The following is a 19,779-nucleotide window of genomic DNA, read 5'->3' as shown; positions in this document are numbered from 1 at the left end:
GGGAACAGGCATGTTCTCAGTTTGACAAGCAGCTTGCTGTTGAATCAGCTGACTTAGTTGGGTTTTATTATGTGCTTTTTCCCAAGATAACTATTTGAATGGACAGTTACAGTGAAGGAAAAGTACAGGCAGTTTTTACTCCATCATAACTTCAAAAAAGCAAATTCTCTGCCTTTTTTTCAGTTTCAACCTTGCAAACTCAGAATTACTTCTGTTTGGCCTTCATAATAAATACCCAACATATTACTTAGCTTTCTGATTATTTCTTTTGTAAGTAGTGGAGATACAAGGAATTTAAGGCAATGAAGACCTCGTGCTATGAAAAAAATGCAGTGTTGTCATGCCAAGTTGAGATTTTTATGAGAAGGGCATATTCCTCCTTTTTTCCACACCATCATCATTCTCTTATTTTGCTATGGATTATTTAAGAGAAGTCGCTAAGAGATATTTTTCTCCTACCATCAGTGATCCAGAAAGTCAAGCAGATGATGATTCTAAGGAAATACTCAAAGTGGCAAAAGAAATGCTGCTTCAAGGACTAATTGATGAGAACACTGAACTGCAGTGAGTAAAATGTTGTGTTAACTGTCTGAAATAAAAAATACCTACCTTGGTCTTACTTTGTTTAAGCAAAAGAGTTGATCCTCAGAGTTTTTTTAAGTATTTCAGTATTAAAGAGTAACAGTGAGATAACACTATTTCCATTTCTTCCAATAAGTTAATTTATAAAATATTATCCCATAGTGTTATACCAAATAAGTGAAGCACAGAGCATTTGAACAAATTTCTAAGCCATGGGGAAGTTGTTTCACTATGTCAAACCTAATTCTGCATTAATGTTCTAGAGTTTTTGACAAGGAGGACCTTGCTAAACACAAACACACAACAGTAGATTAAATGTTGGAGGATGCTGGATTTTTAAAATTTCTTTTGGTGAAACAAAAGACAGGGTATCTGTGTGCTTATCCACCCATAGCACTTCTCAAGAGGAAAACAATTTGACAGAAATAATTTTTTCAGAGTAAACCTTTAATATCAGGCATGGAGCGTGGTAGATAAAAGAGGAATTTGGTGTAATTCAATGAAAGATCCATGGTATGAAAGTGTTAGTTGAAGGCTTTAAAATCCTATTATGTTGGGGTTTGTGTTTGGTTGTTGTTGTTGTTGTTGTTTTTAACTTGGCTTTTTTAGAAGTGTTGCTTTTTTTCTGTTTGCAGATAACCAAGAATAGCTTTATTCCTTGCCTTTACAGATTAATTGTTAGGAATTTCTGGAGTGAGGAGACAAGGTTACCGACAAATACTCTTGATCGCATGCTGTCATTGTTAAATTCTTTATATTCCACCAAGATTGAAACACAGTACTTGAGTCTAATCACAAATTTTCTGCTTGAAATGACTAGCAAGAGCCCAGATTATTCCAGAAAAATATTTGAGCATCCGCTGTCTGAATGCAAATTTCAGGTGAGTTGTAATGTTTTGTCCTGTGTGCAACCATGTGACAAATTCTGTTCTTCAATGTAGTTACCACTTGGATGAGAATGGCATAATGGAGATTTTTGAAAGTGTTTTATTCTCCCTAGTTAACAGCTGCAACAGTCATGAGTTATGCGCAGTATCAGAAGTCTGATGATTTTGTTGGGGAAATAATTTTCCTTTCAAAAAAGAAATATTTAATTAAAATAATTATATATACCAAGTATAGCTGATGAGTACTGAAATAGCTAAAAAAGAGGGTGGTGGAGAGAAGCAGCATCAGCTGGAGAAATATTGTGAAGAAACAGGAATACTAGCACAAGAGCTGCAAATCAGTCCTCAGCTGACAAGTCCAAATTAGTCAACTTTTTTGCTGAGCTATGGAGAACTTCTGTGTGTCTGCAGTTTTTATTTTTATTGTCAAATTCTGCTCCTGTACCTGGGATGATGTTTTAAATTCTGTGCTGTCATTTCTGCTCTCCTGACTCAGTGAACGAATGCCAAAAGCCTCCATCTTTACCGTGCTCCTTTTCTTTGTTTGTAGGACTTTGTGATTGATTCCAGCTGGCGCTACCGAAGTACTGTGCTCACACCTATGTTTGTGGGGACTCAAGCTTCTCAGAGCATCCACAAGAATTTATCACAAGAAAGATCCCCTTCTGCTTCTGGGTCAGTCGGTGGTCCAGTGAGGGCTACCCAACGGCAATATGAATTTACACCTACACAGCATGTCAGTAAGTCCAGACCAGTGTCTTCTGAAATTTTCTTGTTTGCTATAGGAATGATTTAATTTATGTTGCATATGGATTTTTAATGTAAAAGTGTAAATGCATTTAATATTGTGTTTTCAAGGACTTCTTCTGTGTGTTATGAGAAAAAAATCACATTTTTTTGTGTCTCATACATATTTATATTCTACCTAATGTAAAAGAAAATTTGTTTCTTACCTAACAGTTTGAAATCTGTTCTACCCAAAAACACTGGGAATTATATTTTGGGGAGAGAAAAATTACCTGCTTCAGAGATGTTTTCACTGTATATGTGAGTATGTTACAGCTTTTTTGCAATTTTTTTCTTGTAGGTGGTAGAAGTTCTTTTAATTGGCTAACTGGAAGTAGCATTGACACATTGGCAGAGTATGCAGTTCCTTCATCCTCTGAATCCTTATCTTCATCCATGCTGTTGGTTAGCAAACGGAGTGAAAAATTTAAACAAGCAACCTTTAAACCAGTGGGGCCGGATTTTGGGAAAAAAAAGTTGAATTTGCCTGGAGTTGAGGTGGACAGCAAAACTAAAGGTCTGTAAGCCTTATCTAAGTGCAATTTCTATATAACTAGTGCATCTCTATAAACCATCTTTGTCAGTTGTTTGGCTGACAGTCTATTATCTTTGAGACATTCTCATGGAGGTTCATGTTGAGAGATTTTGTTTCCAAATATAGTCTATTGCAAAAAGCTAGGATTGTGCTAGGAATTGTAAAATTGTATGTTGCTAATGAAAGAACTGAGAGGATATGAAACTTGTCAGTGTGATCTCTGCATTCCTATCTCTCCCTAAGATGATCATGGCATGGATGTCAGACAATTCTGTCCCTTCTGTTTTAAATTTAACTGCATATCTCTTTCAAGATGACATCTCTTTAAACATATTTTTCCAAACCATTTCAGATGCATGCAAACATGATCTACAACATACTGCAATCTGTCATTAGAATTACTTGGTTTTTTTCTGAGAATGCTCCTTTATCCGCCCAGCCAATAACTGAAAATTTTCAGTGCTGTTTTGAAGTGGCTTAGGCTCTTTCTTCCTGTTGAACCTTTCAGTACTTTGTCATTAAAATTTTGACCGAAAGGATGGGATTAGGAGTTCAGGCAAAGATCTATAAAGATCAACCTTTTCAATACCTGAGAGGTGTTTCCGGGCAGTTCGGAACGGACCATGCTGAACTACAGAAATAGAGAGATCAGTCTACCTTCCAGTCAGTTCCTGGTCTTCTACCAGGAAAATACTAGTTCTAGTGGTATATTTTTGTTTGCTTATTCTGCTTTACTAGGAAATGGACTGAAGTGAACAGTCTTTTAAGTGACCTTTCTCCATGACTGTCCTGAGCAGGGGTTGATCCAGTATCAGTTCTATAATCATAACTTAAAAAATATTGTCTGATGTTATTATTACCCAATCTTTGAATATATTTAGCACCTCTTTTATGTAGGGAGGTACATACTTTATGGAATATAGTGCAAATGCCATACTTGCTTTTGAGAGCTTAAAATAAATCTCTTGTATGGGGCATATTTGTTCATGAGTTTTAGTGCCTTTCTCAGTGCAATAGTTTGACCTTTATATTTCACCTATGTGCTTGAAGTTTCTATTACCTCTTCTCCTCAGAGCAACTTAATTTGTTTTCATTTGCTATCTTTGTGAAAGGCCTTACATAGAATTGTTGGATAGGAAACTTAGGAGACTAGTTGGTAAGCTAACAAATGTTGTTATATGGTGCTCTTGCCTTAAATCAGAAGTTTGCTTGAGAAAGGACATGATCATATGTTCTCTAGGTATAGAAGAACGAGCTGAAATTCTAAGACTGCGGAGACGTTTCTTGAAGGACCAAGACAAACTCAGTCTGATTTATGCTAGAAAAAGTCTGGCTGAACAGAAAAGAGAAAAGGTTTGTCAATCCAAATAAGTTTAAAACTTTAGGTCTCAATGCCGTCTGCAGTCTTTTACTTCATCTCTAGTGGTAACTTTGTGAAGAAAGGATAGATGTAAGGTGCTGGTTGCTGTTTTAAGAGCTTTAAAAGGTTTAATTTGGAAATCATGCTACATACGTGCTTAAAGCTAAATGATGTTACTTAGCATGAGTGAGAAAAGAGGTGAATGGTAACACTTCCAGTCTACTCCTTAACGTGCATGAAGTGATTTTACGTGATGGAGTCCCTAACAGCTGTGGGAAGCCCTTTACAGTTGTCAGTCTGGAAACTGGGGATCTTGAAGCTACAATACGCTGCAGAAATAGTTGGGGAACATTATCCAGAGTCTGAACACGAACTCAAAAATGTGGTACAGCTGATGGACTGACCGGAACTGTTTTGAACTTTTAACCTAAAGGAATGTCAGTAATAATCATTTGCTGTGGGTTTATGAAGGCCAGAAACTTACTACTTTGTGAGTTTCCTGGTTGTGCTATGTACTTACAATAAATCTAAGTATTTTTAAGCTCTGTAACAGTTTTTCAGAGGTTCCTGTTACTAAAAATAACATACATTATCGTCCAAAAATGATAGCAGTTAGACCAAAAGCAAAGGAACCCAGGATAGGAAGCTACCAGTTTGAGACACTCTTGTAATTCTTTGCAGATGCAGACAACTGTGTAAACAGAACTTATGTCTGGAAGAACCACACAAACACCTATTTTAGCCAATTTGTGTTTACTTGCAGGCTAAAGCTACAGTTTCCTCCCACCATGCAATAGAGGACCTGTAAATGCATTCTGTATGGCAGTCCAAAATACAGCCAACAAAACCATCTGTGATATTCCATAGTAAAAGACCAGAGGAGACTATGAATGCTTTCAGGATCCCTTAAACTTTTCAAGAGACTTGTACATAAACACACATGGAACTCTATGGTTTGCATTAATAGTGTATAGGACAAGCCAGGAAAAATTAGATCCTGAGCAAGAGAGGATTTGGAAATAGCTTTAGCAAAGTTTTAATTTCTCTAACATATTTCTCTTGAAAGGTTTCTGAAAATCATCCCTTTAAAGTTCTGTAGCAGAAAAATTACTTCAAACAGCAAAATTATGAGGAGTTTACAGAAGAGAAAAAAAAACTTTCAAATTTCCTTCTGTTTCTGTCTTCCATTTTACCAATGTTTATATCCACCCATTGCCTACTGATTTAGTTGGTAATGGCAGTAGTTAAAAATAAAAACCCAGCCTCTGAACTTACTGATTATTTCCTTATAATGTGCTATGAAAAAGAAGAAAAGCAGAGGAAGAAATGGGTTTTGTTTGTATTTGGTAGTAGCTCTTGTTCAATTTAAAAATTATTCCTTTAAGCCCTAGCAAAAGGCAGGACAGCTATTTAAGAACTGCAGTTTGCAACAGTTTTGTTACAGTTTGGTTTAGGTTTTACTAGAATCATAGAATTATTAAGGTTCGAAAAGACCTCTAGGATCATCGAGTCCAACCATTAACCCAGCACCACCATGTTTGCCAATAAACCATGTCACCAAGTGCTACATGCATGTCTTTTAAACACTTCCAATGGTGGTGTTTCTACCACTTCCTTGGACAGCTTGTTCCAATGCCTGACCACCCTTTCAGTGAAAAATTTTTCCATCATATCTAGTACCTCTTCTGGGACAGCTTGTCCTGTTTATTGTTACTTGGGAAAAGACACCGACTGCCACCTCGCTACAACCTCCCCTCAGGTAGTTGTAGAGGATGATAAGGTCTCTCCTGAACCTTCTTTTCTCCAGTCTAAACAATCCCAGCTTCCTCAGCTGTTCCTCACGAAACTTGTGCTCCAGTCTCTTCACCAGCTCTGTTGTTCTTCTTTGGACACGCTCCAGCACCTCAATGTCTTTCTTGGAGTGCAGAGCCCAAAACTGAACAAAGGATTCAAGGTGCTACCTCACCAGTGCTCATCACAGGGGAACAATCACTTCCCTAGTCCTGCTGGCTACACAATTTCTGATATAAGCCAGGATGCCATTGGCCTTCTTGGCACAACCTGGGCACACTGTTGGCTCATGTTCGGCCGGCTGTTGACCAGCACCCTCAGGTCTCTTTCTGCTGGGCAGCTTCTCAGGGGCACTCTTCCCCCAACCTGTAGGGCTGCATGGGGTTGTTGTGACCTAAAGGAATCCACTTTGTTCATTCTTCTTCCCCGCCCCATCCCACTGTATAAAACAAAACACACAAGCTTTAGGAACCTCATTTTACTTTGCCCCTGGACCAGGCTGAGAATCATCATATTATGTATACTACTGTGGCTCAGCTAACAGGCAGTAACTTCCTAAACCATAGCAGCTCACTAGCTGTCAGTCATAATCATTCTCTTTGAAACTAGCTTAAGTACTACCTGTATGGAAGCAGAATCTACAAGGCATTAATATTAAAAGTTAATGGCTGAAGGAAGTCTATGAACAAGTGTTGTGGTTTGACATTTTTAATTGACTAAGATAATTTTGAGTTTATTACAGCTTTATAGAAAATGTATTTGTCTATTAAGCATGGCAAAAGTTTATAAAACGCTTCAGAAATGCTCTTGCTTATTTTGTCTTATCTTGATACTGCTCTTTCTAAGTAATATGATTATTATTTTTTAACATGAGAAATGCATTTCAGGAGATGAAATCTGAGCTGAAGATGAAGTATGATGCACAGGTTACTTTGTACAGAAGTTACCGAGTAGGAGACCTTCCCGACATCCAGATTGAATACCGCAGTCTCATTGCGCCTCTGCAGGGCCTTGCCCAGGTCTGTCTGCTGTTCAGAGGTCATTTGTGAAGTTTTCTGTTCCTGTAGGGAAAATGGCATATACTTGGGCAACTGCTTCTAAAATTGATTTGTTGTTTTGTAGTCAACCAGTAAGATACACATTTCAAGAGTCTGTTTTGAGGGAGCGTTTCTCCTACCCCTGTGCTGGTTCAGTGATGACAGAAGAGGCCTTCTAACTTGCCACAGCTGAGTCGAACACTGAGGACCTGATACATCAGGTCTTGTCCATTGCCCCTGGGTTCCTCTACTTGAGAAACGGTTGGTGGTGGTCTTTACAGGCATTATTGCAAAGGGCATCTCACTGTACAGTAACATAACAGCCATTTCTCTTCTATTATATGGCTGTAACAGACTTGTAAAAATACAAATGAACTTACTGTGACTAAGACTGGACTCAGACTACTCAGTAAAGCTGATCCAATATTCCTTTTCTTGCCTGAGAGCAGTAGAAACTGTAGACTGAACTGAGCAGTAGACTGAATCCCATTTTGCAGTTGTTGGGAAGTCACAGTCTTCCTGGTTACCTTTGTATTTCATTTCTTTTGATGTCCCTTTATCACTGTGTAAAGGGAGGAAGTAGCACACTCATGAGTTATCTGAATAGCACTAGATAAAGAGTTAGACCAAATTCCAGGCCCATGGTAGACCAGGATGCATAGGATTATATTACACACACGAATGTGGTTCTAGGTGGAAAAAATGCCTTTAAATCTCAGATGGAACTGTCTGCCTGTACTGGCAATCTGTTAGCTGCCTCAATGTTAGGTCCAGGTCTCCTTACACATCAATGTCTTCTGTTATTTCCTGAAACCCTCTTGACAGACTGTGGTGTCTGTATCATGATATTGATTGTCTGGTTCCTGTAATGGGAATTGTGAGTATGTGAAAATTGTAAATTCCACCCTCTCCACCATTGACCTGAAACCTATATAGTCTTGGAGTTTCTTTATGTAAAAGAATTAAGATGTGATTTTAATGGGTAGTACAGTAATTGTCAGCATAGGTGAGATGCATGCCAGACTAACTAGTCTACACCTAAAGAGTATCCATATAGGGATTAGGTATGGGGTGGTTCATATCTTTTATGTCTCTTGTGTCACAGCAAAATTCAGTGACCTTTCTGCTTTTGTTGTAATTTACAGAAAGATCCAACATTTGCCAAGCAGCTTTTCAGCAGTTTGTTTAGTGGAATTTTTCATGAGGTAGAAAAATCTAAAAATTCTTCTGAGAAAAACGCCATTGTCCAGAAGCTGCTGAATGACTTCAATAATTTCCTCAGTACAAGCCTGTCATACTTTCCACCATTCATTGCATGCATCCAGGTAAACCATGCTGTATGGCATGAAAGTAACTGAATGTAATGTCTTTGTCTGTGTGTGTGATAAACCCAGTGGTAGCAAAGGTCAAATACTGTCACTGAAGTTTAGACGGAGATGGGAAGAGAATTGTTAACCAGATGGGTATTTCAAGTGACACTTGTTAAGGTAATTTGTGCCTCTGGACTGATTTTTCAAGTATCTGTAGCGTTTGAGTCACCTTTTAATGTTTTAATTGCATCAGTAACAAGAAGAGATCTGATTTTAAATGAAAGCCATTTCAATTGAAATGAGAATTGAGAACAATTGAAAGGGCTATGTGGGTGTCACATGCTTATCTTCCTGTTTCTGGGAAGTGCTTACTGAGGAATTCTTTGATGTCTTGAGGATGTCAGTAGCTGTCTGGACTGTTTGTTGTTAGCCTCTCTTGCATATTTTTTACAATTAGTGCCCTGAAGTAATTGCCTGGGTATTTTCAGTAAAGAGGGAAGGACTCACTCCCACCAAAGGGTGAGTGGGTGCACCAGGGTTATTTCACTGGAAAAGAAACACAAGCCCTTCTGCTATGAGAATATACTGACCTGGAATAGGCTGTGAATTTTAACCCAGTTTTCAGGGAGGTAAAAGAACTTGTCCAAGCACCTGTTACATACTCATTGTCACTGTATTTAATGGTTCTTGTCAACTGTGTTGATCTTAGTCTGAGTCCTAACTCTCAAAAGACTCTTTTTTGGTGGGGCAGCTAATGGCTTCTTTTTTGTTATGGAAATTTAAATACTCTGTGACCGTAGATGTCGTTTGTAATACAGGAGAAACTAGTTTAGAGTAGCTTAGTGAACAGTGACAAACTTTGCTTCTTAGTACTTGTGTTTACACATCTGAAAAAAATGTAATTTCGTGTTTACTTTTTTTTCTGTGCAGCTGCATAAAAGGTCAAATGCTATGGGGATTTTTCTGGGCTGTCTTGGTATGTTTCGAGCCAGCGTCTCACAATAGCAGTCTGTTAATATTCCCTCTTGACATTGCGTTTGTTGGTTCTCTGTCTTGATGATCTTATTTGTGTTGAATTATGCTGTCTATTAGACCCTATTAATAACACTGTTGCATTAGGCTAGTTTTTTTTCTGAAAAGTCATAGAATGAAGACTCAAAAATAGGTGAGTTCAAAAATTCATCAAAAATATGAGCAATAAGAGCATCTCATTGCCGTCCTCATCAATAACAAAAGAAGAACAGCATGAAGGCAAGCCTCAGCCTGTGAATTTGAGTGTCCTGCATAACAGTGAGAGGGAGTCTTTTCCTCAGTAAGGAATAGAATTCATATTGATCAAGAGAGCGAGCTGCAAGAATGTGAGCAAGAGCACAAGTGTGTCAAGGCTATCATTTGGCCCACAAAGAAAGACTGTCCTAGTGGCTTGGACATTTGAAAATACAAATATATACTGTTTCCTGTATGCCAACAGTGTAATGAATACTGGCTGGTTTCAGAAAGGCTTCTACTTCACTGCTTTTTCCTTCTGGCTGTTCGACTTTTTAGTCTTCTCCAGGTTCACATTCCATCAGGAGAATAACTTGGTGGTAAAAAGAGCTGGGTTTGTCTACACATATGATCTTAAAATTGATTTTGAAGCTCTGGAATTCACTTTCAGGACAGATTAAGAACCAGCTGAAATACTAAAAGAGTTTAACTCCATGACAAATGTTTATGTAGCCTTTATAGAGATACTTGGCCTCTGAAGATCATATAATTGCCTTGTAAATATTTTAGCTGTCAGGCCAACTTCGATGCCATTCACCCTGATCTTTGAACATGTGGTGCAAGGAAAGACAAAGCATGTTGCATATGGAGCAGAGAGTATTCCCTCTGCTTTAAGATAAGTGATCAGATAGTCACCAAAGTGCAGTAAATAGAAAGATAACTCCTTTGATGTGGGACAATGTCTATAAATTTTGAGTTTGGGAGGGTATTTATTCTTTGGACATACCGTTATATTTGCATGGTTCTTACACTTTTTCCTATGCTAAGAGAAAGGGCTTAGCAAAGTTGGTTTTAAGTTTTCAGATTGTGCAGTTGACACTGTGTTCTTGACATAGCCCCTAAATTCTGGCAGTCAGGGAATGTGTGCCTCTACACAGGAGTGTCGTGGGCTTGTGTGCAGCTAATTGAAATTGCCTGAATCGTAGGTGAAATATATATGCTAACTCCTCTTTGGGATCTGTGCAGCTAATTGAAATTGCCTGAATAGTAGATGAAATATATATGCTAACTCCTCTTTGGGATCTGCCTGGACTGTAACTCAGGAAGTCACAAGAAACTGTGGTTTTTTCTTTTTTTTTATTGAGTACAAATTTGTTCGTGTGAGAGTCTCAACTATACAAATTGTGTCAAGAATCTACTTATGCCAGGTGCCTATTCTGTAGGTTTTGTGGTTGTCATTTATCAAAGAAGTGTAGCCTAGTTATTCTCAGTCTCCTGAGAATGTTGCAATTTCCAAATATTGTTTTCCTTTCACATAGTATTCTTGAACGTGCTATGTTGCAAGAATCAAACTTTAATTTTTGTTCTAAAACTTGGTTCTATTTCTTGTAATGAAAGTTATACTCCCTCTCTTCCGTGTTGTGGATTTTTTTCTTCCTGTTTGTTTAAGATATTATTGCAACTTTACATTATTAAGTGGAGAAAAAAAAAAGAAAAAGCCCAACTCTGGCTTTAATAACACACTACTTTCTCGATATTTTATGTGTATTTAGAATAGTGATTTAAGTATTTTAAAAAAACTTCAAGTAAACAAAAATGTTTATCTCTGAAAATGAGGTTAGTCTGTAGTTGGACTAATGTTAAATACAATAAAGATGTGCTAGAAATATTGTCACGCCTTTAAATCAGGCGGGAGTAAATGAGTACAGTACTCTATGAGTCTAACAGGAAGCTGTGATATGCTAAAACTGGCTAAGTGTGTGGATAGAAAGCCTCCAGCTCAGAGAAGACAGTGTGGTTAATTGTGCCTTTGGCTTATGGCAGGAATGCACCACTGAGTATGTTAAGTGAAACACAGCTGCTGTGTAGCAGGCACAGTCCTGCCAACAAATAGAGGGAAAAATTCAGGCTGTCAATGTGTCCATCTACCTCTCCCCCGCTTTCCTTGTGATTCTGTCCAGAGAGTTTCAGAATCACAGAATATTCTGAGTTGGAAGAGACCCAAAGGGATCGTCTAGTCCAACTCTTAAGTGAATGGCCTGTAGTTGTCCCATGTCCTGGAGGTAAAGTATATGGGGTTATTCTGTCCTGTTCTCTGTCCAAAGAGCAACAGCACAGAAGGGAAAGATTTTCCAGAGTTGGGAACTTCTGGAGATCTAATGGCTTATTTCTAAAGCTTGCACTATAAGAAAAGGGATACCAAATAAGTGATCTGTAAAAGGTCACAATCAGTATAGTTTTACACCAAATAGACACCTGTTGTTTTGTTTTATTTTACAGGAAATGAGTTACCAGCACAGAGCACTACTAGAACTGGATTCAGCTAATGTGAGCACAAGCTGCCTTGCAAGTTTGCAGCAGCCTGTGGGCATCCTCCTTCTGGAGCGTGCCCTGACGGCTCTGTCCGCTGCGGAGGAGCCCCCATCCAAACGGATGCGCGGAAGGACAGAGCTTCCCCCAGATGTGATCAGATGGATTGAACTTGCTAAGTAAATTCTTGTTTGAGACAAGTTATTCCCATTCAGATTTGCCTTTTGAAGAACTCTGCCTTTATGGCTTATGTGATTTCTTTTTTAGTCTCAGTAGCCCAACTTTTTTAGAATTAGATATGCTTTTAATTTCTTTTCAGTTAATTACTATTTTTCAGTGAGAGCAGTTACACTTAACAGCTGTGCACTCTGATGATTCTATCAGACTGCTGAAAAACATCTTGTTCATAGCTTTTCAGCTGCAGGAGTTTCCACAGTTCAGATATTAACCTACAAGGTGAAGTTTATGTAGTTAAGTATATATTTCAGATCTTATATAACAAATTATCTTTTTAAAATTTTCTTTCACCACCTAGTAGTATTACAGCTTATTAAATTATTATTTTTTCAAATAGCTTCTGTTTGCATTGTTACACATCTGTTCAGCTAATTAAAAGATTTCTCTCTTCAATTTTACTAGGCTCTACCGATCTCTTGGGGATTATGATGTCCTTCGTGGCATTTTCAGTGGTAAGATTGGGACTAAGGAAATAACACAGAAAGCATTGTTGGCAGAAGCAAGGAGTGATTATGCTGAAGCAGCTCGATGTTACGATGAGGTAAAATGACAGCAAGATTCTTTTGTTTCATGAATCTCTCATGACTTAAAACTAATAAACCACAATTAAACATTTTGAGAAGCAACATATATTGTTTAAAATGTCCTTGTGCTTTATTTGATTAGTGGTTCAGTCTGTAAAGATATTGGGAACAGATGAGCAGTCACAACAGAGCAGTACACATGATGCTTTTCTAAGTGTTTGTTACAAAGCTGCACATGTGCAATTATCTAGGCAGACAAGTAAAACACCATGGGCAAACTACAACCCCAAGAGAGCAAATTGCATGTGTTCATGGCATGAGTTATAGTGGGTAAAAAGGAAGGAGCGTCTCTAACCTTCTTTTAAAGTGTTCACTCTTTAAAAAAAGCAGGTTTACTAAAGACATCTACCTGAAAATGATTTATTTATGAATATTGACAATCTTGAATTTTCTTCATCTAATGCTGGTGTCGCACTCAGGTAAATGGATAGATATTTTTGAGACAATGAATTACAGTTAAGTTCCTGGTGACTTAGAATTGAAACAAGTGCCAGAATCCTGTTAAGAACCCTTTTTCCCTACAAATTCATTCCCTAGGCACTCTCTAAAGAAGACTGGCAAGATGGAGAGCCAGCAGAAGCGGAGAAGGACTTCTGGGAACTTGCATCTCTGGAATGCTATGACCACTTAACAGATTGGAAGGCTCTGGAGTATTGTGCTACTGTTAATATCGACAGTGGAAAACCTCCAGACCTAAGCAAAACATGGAATGATCCATTTTTCCAGGTTTTTATAAGTCACTTCATTGATACTGCACCATTTTTTATCTCTGCAGGAATGTCTGACGGAACTGAGATTGCGGGTGAAAATCAACTGCATTATATGGGTTACTCTAGTATGGAAATTAGCAGAGAGTCTGATACATGAAAATAATTGAAGCAGTTACTTTTAATTTTATCTCGAGTCTGTGGCTGATTATGTACGACCAGCTTTATAATCACCTTTTTGTTTTGGCAGTCTTTTTGTTGCATTTTTTGCTTTTATTTGTTTCCTTTTTTAAGAGTTACCAAACACTGATTTTGAAACTAGTAGAAACTAGTTGTTTGCTAACAACTTCTTGAGCTATCAGAAAAGGCTGCTGTGATTTGTTAGCAGATGGAAATTTATCTAAAGAAAAAACATTTAAGAAAACCATTCAAAATATTTTTGTATTTATTTGATCTGCCACTGATAACATAAAAATTGATCATTTAATGTTCCATTCCTGGAAATAAGGACTGTATTTTCACCTTGTAGGAGACATATCTACCCTATATAATACGCAGTAAGTTGAAGTTACTGCTCAGTGGGGAAAATGACCAGACTTTGCTAACATTTATTGATGAGGCAATGAAGACGGAACAGAAGAAAGCCATTCTAGAAATGCATCACAGCCAAGAACTTAGTCTCCTTTACATCCTGCAAGATGATTTTGACAGAGCCAAATATTATATTAGCAATGGAATGCAGATCTTCATGCAGGTAGCAGTCTCTTCTATCTCTGGTATGATTTTTCTGTGTAAACTCCTGGAACAATTAAAGTGTTGTTGCTGTTGCTGCTGCTAGATTATACTCTCAAGAGAAACAGTTGCTCAAGTAGAATGACATCTAGGTGCCTTCCATGTCATATGACAGAACTTCTTTTGAATTCATGACAGATTAGTGAGCCAGTGGAGTGTGTCTTACCATTTTAATTTGTTTTGTTTTGCTGATTTCATCTTTTAGACTTTTTCAGAATAATTGTTTGTGCAGATAATAAACATTTTATTTCATTCATCTTTTCAGAAGACTCCTGTCCCCAGAACAAACTTGCAAAGAGAGTACTGCAATCAAAAGTTACAAGTTTTGTTCATTACCAAGTTTTAATTAGACTGTAGAGCTTTGATAAAACCTAGGATAGGAATTGCAGCTAGAATATGCCTCTACACTTGTGTAAAGCAGAGTTGCTCTCTGATTACAGGCTATTAAATTACTTCTAAGAGGTTGGGTTCTAAAGCATAATATATAGCAGCATCAGATCAATAGTTTGTAGAGCCTGAATAGAACCATGTTGTAAATTCTGTCTATGAAGTCTTTCATTATCTCCCTCTCTTTGCAGAGCTATTCCAGTATTGATTCTCTGTTATATCAAAGTCGAATGACCAAACTGCAGTCTGTACAAGCTTTGACAGAAATACAGGATTTCATCAATTTTATGACTAAGAGAAGTAAAGATTGTTTTTTTCTCAAGCGATTTTCCTTTCATTGTGTTAAATAGTCACGATTTTCTGAACTTTGAATGTCTGAACTCCTGTTTGAAAAAGGATAAGTCTGGAATTACTTCTTATTGTCTTCTTGACAGTAAGAACTGTGCAGTTCTGTAAGATAGGCTTGAAGATAATTCTGTATTCTATTGCATAGTTTTATTAGCATAGCTCTTGTGATAAGAGTAATTTTAAACTAAATTTTTTTTTGTTGGAGTAACTTTTAGCAGAGATAAAAGATGGATGTGGTAAATAAGTTATAGCTACTGAGGTAGGCATGAAGTACAAATTTATGCACATAAACCAAATTATATATTAAATTTAGTTAACAGTTCCACTACATTCCAGCATGTTCCTTTGTGGAAAGGAACCTACCCAGTGGTAATTCCCAATGACAGTTGACAGTGTTATCCTTATTGTATCTCCTGTGCTCCAGCAATAAACAAAAGCAATATGATCACTAAGTAGTGTATTTAGTGCAAGCCCAGAAATGCAAGTGGATTGTTTAATTGCAGTTTTCTGGTTTGGATGTTAGACTATGTTTTGTTTAGCCCTTTTTCATGCTGTTTGGCTTTAGATGCATCTGAAGTGTTCTGAATTGATTTCTAGGTAACTTAACTTCAGAGGCTTCCCTTAAGAGACTTCTCCGAATTTGGACAAGCAGATATCCAGATGCTAAAATGGATCCTATGAACATCTGGGATGATATCATTACGAATCGGTAAAACTGCATTCTTGGGTTAGCTTAAGTTCTGTCTGCCTGCTGAGTTCCGAGAAGTACTTTTTCTAATGCTGCTTGTTTTCATAGTAGAGCGAGGGGGTTGGTCCAGTATATTACTCTTTTTTTCCAAGCATTTTAATACCTTTATCAGTATAACTGGGGGGGTTCTGTGACTGACTTGTAGTGAGGAGCAAAAGGAGGTTGAGAAATGGCCAGGGAATAAACCATGTTTTTATAGGGAAAGACAGACGTTAGTTTAGGCATTTTCTTGCATTGGTGACAACATGCACTGTGCAAGCTAACCCACTTCAGCAGCCCTTAAACATACCCATTTGTAATTGAGTAGATTAGCAGCATTTAGCTCAATGAAACACTACGCAAAAGGCCAGTCTGTTATCAATAAAAATACTTGCCTATTCTATTTTGCAACTAAAAAATAGTTGCCAAATGAGGGAGCATACAAAATAAACCCTGTCACTGTCAGTACTTCACCTGTGCTCTATCTGGAGACTTCTGCTGTGCAACTGTTGCTTGAAAGAAAAGAGACTCTCTGGAGGCTCCTTTGGATTAGCTCCAAAGAAGCTGGAATGCTTTTTCAAATTTGAAAGTTTTCTGTCCTTACTGTGGTGTCTGTCTTCATCTTAATTCATTCTTCCAGTGCAAATCTAGATTAATTCTTCTTTCCTGGGCAACAACTTCTTCCACACCTCTGATACATACTGTGCTCTGTAGTTTATTTTATTATCTCTTGGTATCAGGAAAGCGTGGCTACAGAAGAGCTTCTTGCAGTTCAGTATTAGACAGAACACATGACATAACTTACTTCTTCACTAAGTCTCAAACGTTTATGGCGTGAAGGACTGTCAGGGTCTTAAACATTTTATATGCTTTTAGAAAACCTTTATCTCATCTTGAATTAGTAACAAAGAATGTGCCAAGTGCCGCTTCAGACTGTAGTGCTGTCCTCTGCTTCGAGTAACAGTCTACATAATGAGATGTGCTATTAAATTAGATAGGACTAGTTGTGGAATGAAGAGGATTCAGCATTCATTCATGGCAACTCACTTTCAAAAGCTGAATATGGTTGCTGGTCTTTTCTACAACACAGATTTCAGTGGTGGCATGTTTGTGATATACATTTGAATAGCAGGTAGACATAAAATACAGCCTGACACGTTCACTGAATAATTGAGACTCCTTTTTGTTTGCACCTCTGTCAAGTTGGAATGTGAGTTATGGCTTGGTGAACTTAGGGATTGTAGCTATGATTTTAAAGGAAGTAACTAACAAAAAATCCCACTTCGTTGTGGACATTTTCTAATATTAATCTTGTCAGTTCTGTCCCTGGTTACAAGTCTCCAGACTCTGAGGACTGTGTTTAGCACTTGCCAAAGGTGATCACTATAGCTTGCCATTTTTCCTTAGCTTTGTTTATTGCTAGGCAGATCAACACTTTTGAACATTCATTTCCCTGAATGTACACCAGAGTGACTTGTACCCCTGTTGTCGTTGTGCAGGTGTTTCTTTCTGGACAAGCTGCAGGAGAAACTTCCCTCTTATCAGGCCAATGATAGTATGGAGGTGGATGAAGAATACAGTGCTGGTGACCAAATGGAAGTGGATCAACAGGGTGAAGATATTTACTCAATGATTAAAAGCTGCAAATTTAATATGAAAATGAAGATGATAGAAAGTGCCAGGAAACAGGTGACTGTACTGTCTGTTAGCTTTCAGTTTGGTGAGAAAATATACAGAAACTACAGCTAGAAAAGCCTTTTAGGTGGTCTTGGGCACCCTTTTGCCAGACAGACTATCTGTTTTTTTGACCCTACTGTCCAGGACATTTTGAAAGCTTAAGAAATTCACTTCCATAGTGAAAGAAAACAAATGGATAAATGTTAATTACAAAACTGATGATAATTTATCATTACTGGAGATGTGCCTGAAGGCCCCTTTGATCCACAGATGGTTTCTGGCACTCTGAAGGGCAGATAAATAAAGTATCTGAAATACTTCAGTCTTTAATGTAAGGGATGCTTGCAACCAAACATTAGGCTTTCTCATTTACGAATAATCTCTTCTGTACAAGAAAACAAATTAAGTTCTGATTGAATCAGTATAATTTACTTCAATCAGCAATGCTGAAGTTCTTTTTTTTTCACAGTTTTCATTAATGCTGTTAGTTAACACTTAGATAAAGTAAAGCTAAGTGACTTTGAAATTTTGATTTGGATCTGACTGTTGAAATGACTGCAACATAGCATCTTTGATGATGGGCCCATGGTGTTTCAAGCTTGAGATAAGATGAATAATATTTGAGTTGAGGTCTCTCCTCTTCTGAGTTGCTGCAGAAATCTGCAGTCATTGACAAGAGTTTATTTTAAGCAATGTGATAAGCAAATATAATATAGCACTGTTGTGTTGACTCTACACTCTTGAAGGAGTAAGTGAAAAATAATACTTCCTTTAATGTTACTTACATGAAACTTTTCATCAAACACAAACATAAGTGATCTTTTTCATGGTGTTATAAACCAAGTTACATTTCCCATATGTGTTTGTACTGCAGAGCAATTAATGCCTGTTTAGTCATGCAGCTGAAATTATTTTTTCAGTTTGTTAAAACTCTGTTCTTCTCTTTTCAAATTTATCCACACAAATATGTTTTTGAATATGAGACTTGTCAAGCAGTGGACATCTCTTTGTCTTACTATAACTTTACTTAAATCTCGTCATCCCTTAGTTGGGTTGCAGACCGGTTTTAGTTCCTCTGCAGATATTTTGTCTGAAAATTCTGTCTTATTCTGAATACAGAACAGCTTTGCAGTTGCCACGAAGCTTCTGAAAGACCTACGCAAGGAAGCCAAAACGAGGGAAGACTGGCTGGTGAGGTGGAATTACGCTTATTGCCGCTTTATGCATAGTAGCAGCCGGAACCTGAGCTCTCCAGAACGCGTGCTCTCAGTGTTAAAGACCATCTCCCTGCTTGGTAACAGCCTTCTCTTTGCTTCACGCTGCTTATTATACAAAGCTGCTTTGTTGTCCAGTTACCAACTTTGTTTTTGAATTCCAACAGAAGATACCAAATCTGACTATCTTAGCAAGAACATAAGGGCCTTACGAAACCAGAATCTTCTTCTGGGCACTACTTATCACATCATGGCCAATGCTCTTATTCAGAATCCAAGATGTCTTGAGCAAATTGAGGAAGAAAAGGCTGAGAAGATATCACTAATATCTGGAGAAAGTCTTGAGAATCCTGAAAAGGTAAATGAGAGGAGAAAATCTTTCCGTTTTTTCAGTATCGTAATTACTACTTCAAATTACTGCTTCAGTAGGTAGTGATGGGTATGGGTAGATAAAGAGCATGTGAAACCTGTCTGCTATTAGCAGAGGTTTGTCCAGCAACACCAACTAAAGAAAAAAGAAAAATAAAAAAGCTGTGGTTGCTAGGTTTTTCCTGGTTTTTGCTCTCCTCAAGTTGCACCAGGGGAGGTTCAGGTTGGACATTAGAAAGTTTTTTTTTTTACTGATGAAAAAGTGGTTAGGCCTTGGAATAAGTTGCCCAGGGAGGTAGTGGAGTCACTGTCTCTGGAAGCATCCAAGAGGCATCTGGATGGGGATATGGTTTAGGGGTTGATTATGTTGGTGCTGGGTTCACAGTTGAACAGATCATCTTGAAGGTATCTTCCAACCTTGATTCTGTAAAGAATCTTGTCAATTCCCAAGATTGCATAAGCTACATTAGAAATGTATCAGTATTACTGTGTTTATAACAGGGAAAAAGACATGAGATTCATAATAGTTTGATGCATTCTTTTTTAACACAAATTCCAAGTGTAGCTGTTATGCAGATGTTGCAGATATGTCTTAATAGGAAAAAAACCCCAAAGTTTTATTTTGTTTTCTGTTAACTGTTTCCAAAAACTCCAGTAACATTAATTTTTTTTCAGTTATAAAAATTCCACTTAACATGTCCAAAGACTAATTCAAATTAAAAGTGTGGTTTGTTTATTTCCATTGAAAATTGTGGACTTTAAAGTTCTGTAAATTACTGCTAGAAATAACACCCTTATTTTTTCCCCTTTTATCAGCTGCTTAAAACATCTTAGAACAGTTAAAGTGTTATCTACTGAAGACTTACAATGAGGCTCCAGTTTCAGAGAGAGAGTTGTTCAGCGCTACTTGTTAATGTGTGTTTTTTTGCTCTT

The 19,779-nt window shown here is 37.6% G+C and overlaps 1 protein-coding gene across 2 annotated transcripts in view; it reads left to right on the top strand.

Moving 5' to 3' along the window:
- PRKDC (protein kinase, DNA-activated, catalytic subunit) overlaps positions 1-19,779 on the top strand; it is an 84,547-nt gene that overhangs the window by 48,264 nt on the left and 16,504 nt on the right. For both annotated transcript variants that reach the window (XM_051769619.1, XM_051769611.1), the window contains 16 exons: positions 466-564; positions 1,253-1,463; positions 2,020-2,209; positions 2,557-2,772; positions 4,031-4,143; positions 6,829-6,960; positions 8,124-8,303; positions 11,775-11,983; positions 12,444-12,582; positions 13,163-13,351; positions 13,862-14,086; positions 14,703-14,811; positions 15,457-15,568; positions 17,086-17,275; positions 18,383-18,557; positions 18,645-18,835. In XM_051769619.1, coding sequence (XP_051625579.1) covers positions 466-564; positions 1,253-1,463; positions 2,020-2,209; positions 2,557-2,772; positions 4,031-4,143; positions 6,829-6,960; positions 8,124-8,303; positions 11,775-11,983; positions 12,444-12,582; positions 13,163-13,351; positions 13,862-14,086; positions 14,703-14,811; positions 15,457-15,568; positions 17,086-17,275; positions 18,383-18,557; positions 18,645-18,835 — 2,680 coding nt within the window. The remainder of the gene's footprint in view (positions 1-465; positions 565-1,252; positions 1,464-2,019; positions 2,210-2,556; positions 2,773-4,030; positions 4,144-6,828; positions 6,961-8,123; positions 8,304-11,774; positions 11,984-12,443; positions 12,583-13,162; positions 13,352-13,861; positions 14,087-14,702; positions 14,812-15,456; positions 15,569-17,085; positions 17,276-18,382; positions 18,558-18,644; positions 18,836-19,779) is intronic.

This window comes from Manacus candei, unplaced genomic scaffold (assembly GCF_025592945.1).
Source record: "Manacus candei isolate 608988 ecotype Guabito, Panama unplaced genomic scaffold, ASM2559294v1 h1tg000008l, whole genome shotgun sequence".
In the NCBI taxonomy this organism is placed as follows: domain Eukaryota; kingdom Metazoa; phylum Chordata; class Aves; order Passeriformes; family Pipridae; genus Manacus; species Manacus candei.
The sequence above is the reverse complement of the archived record's forward strand: the minus strand, read 5'-3'. Positions and strand labels throughout refer to the sequence as shown.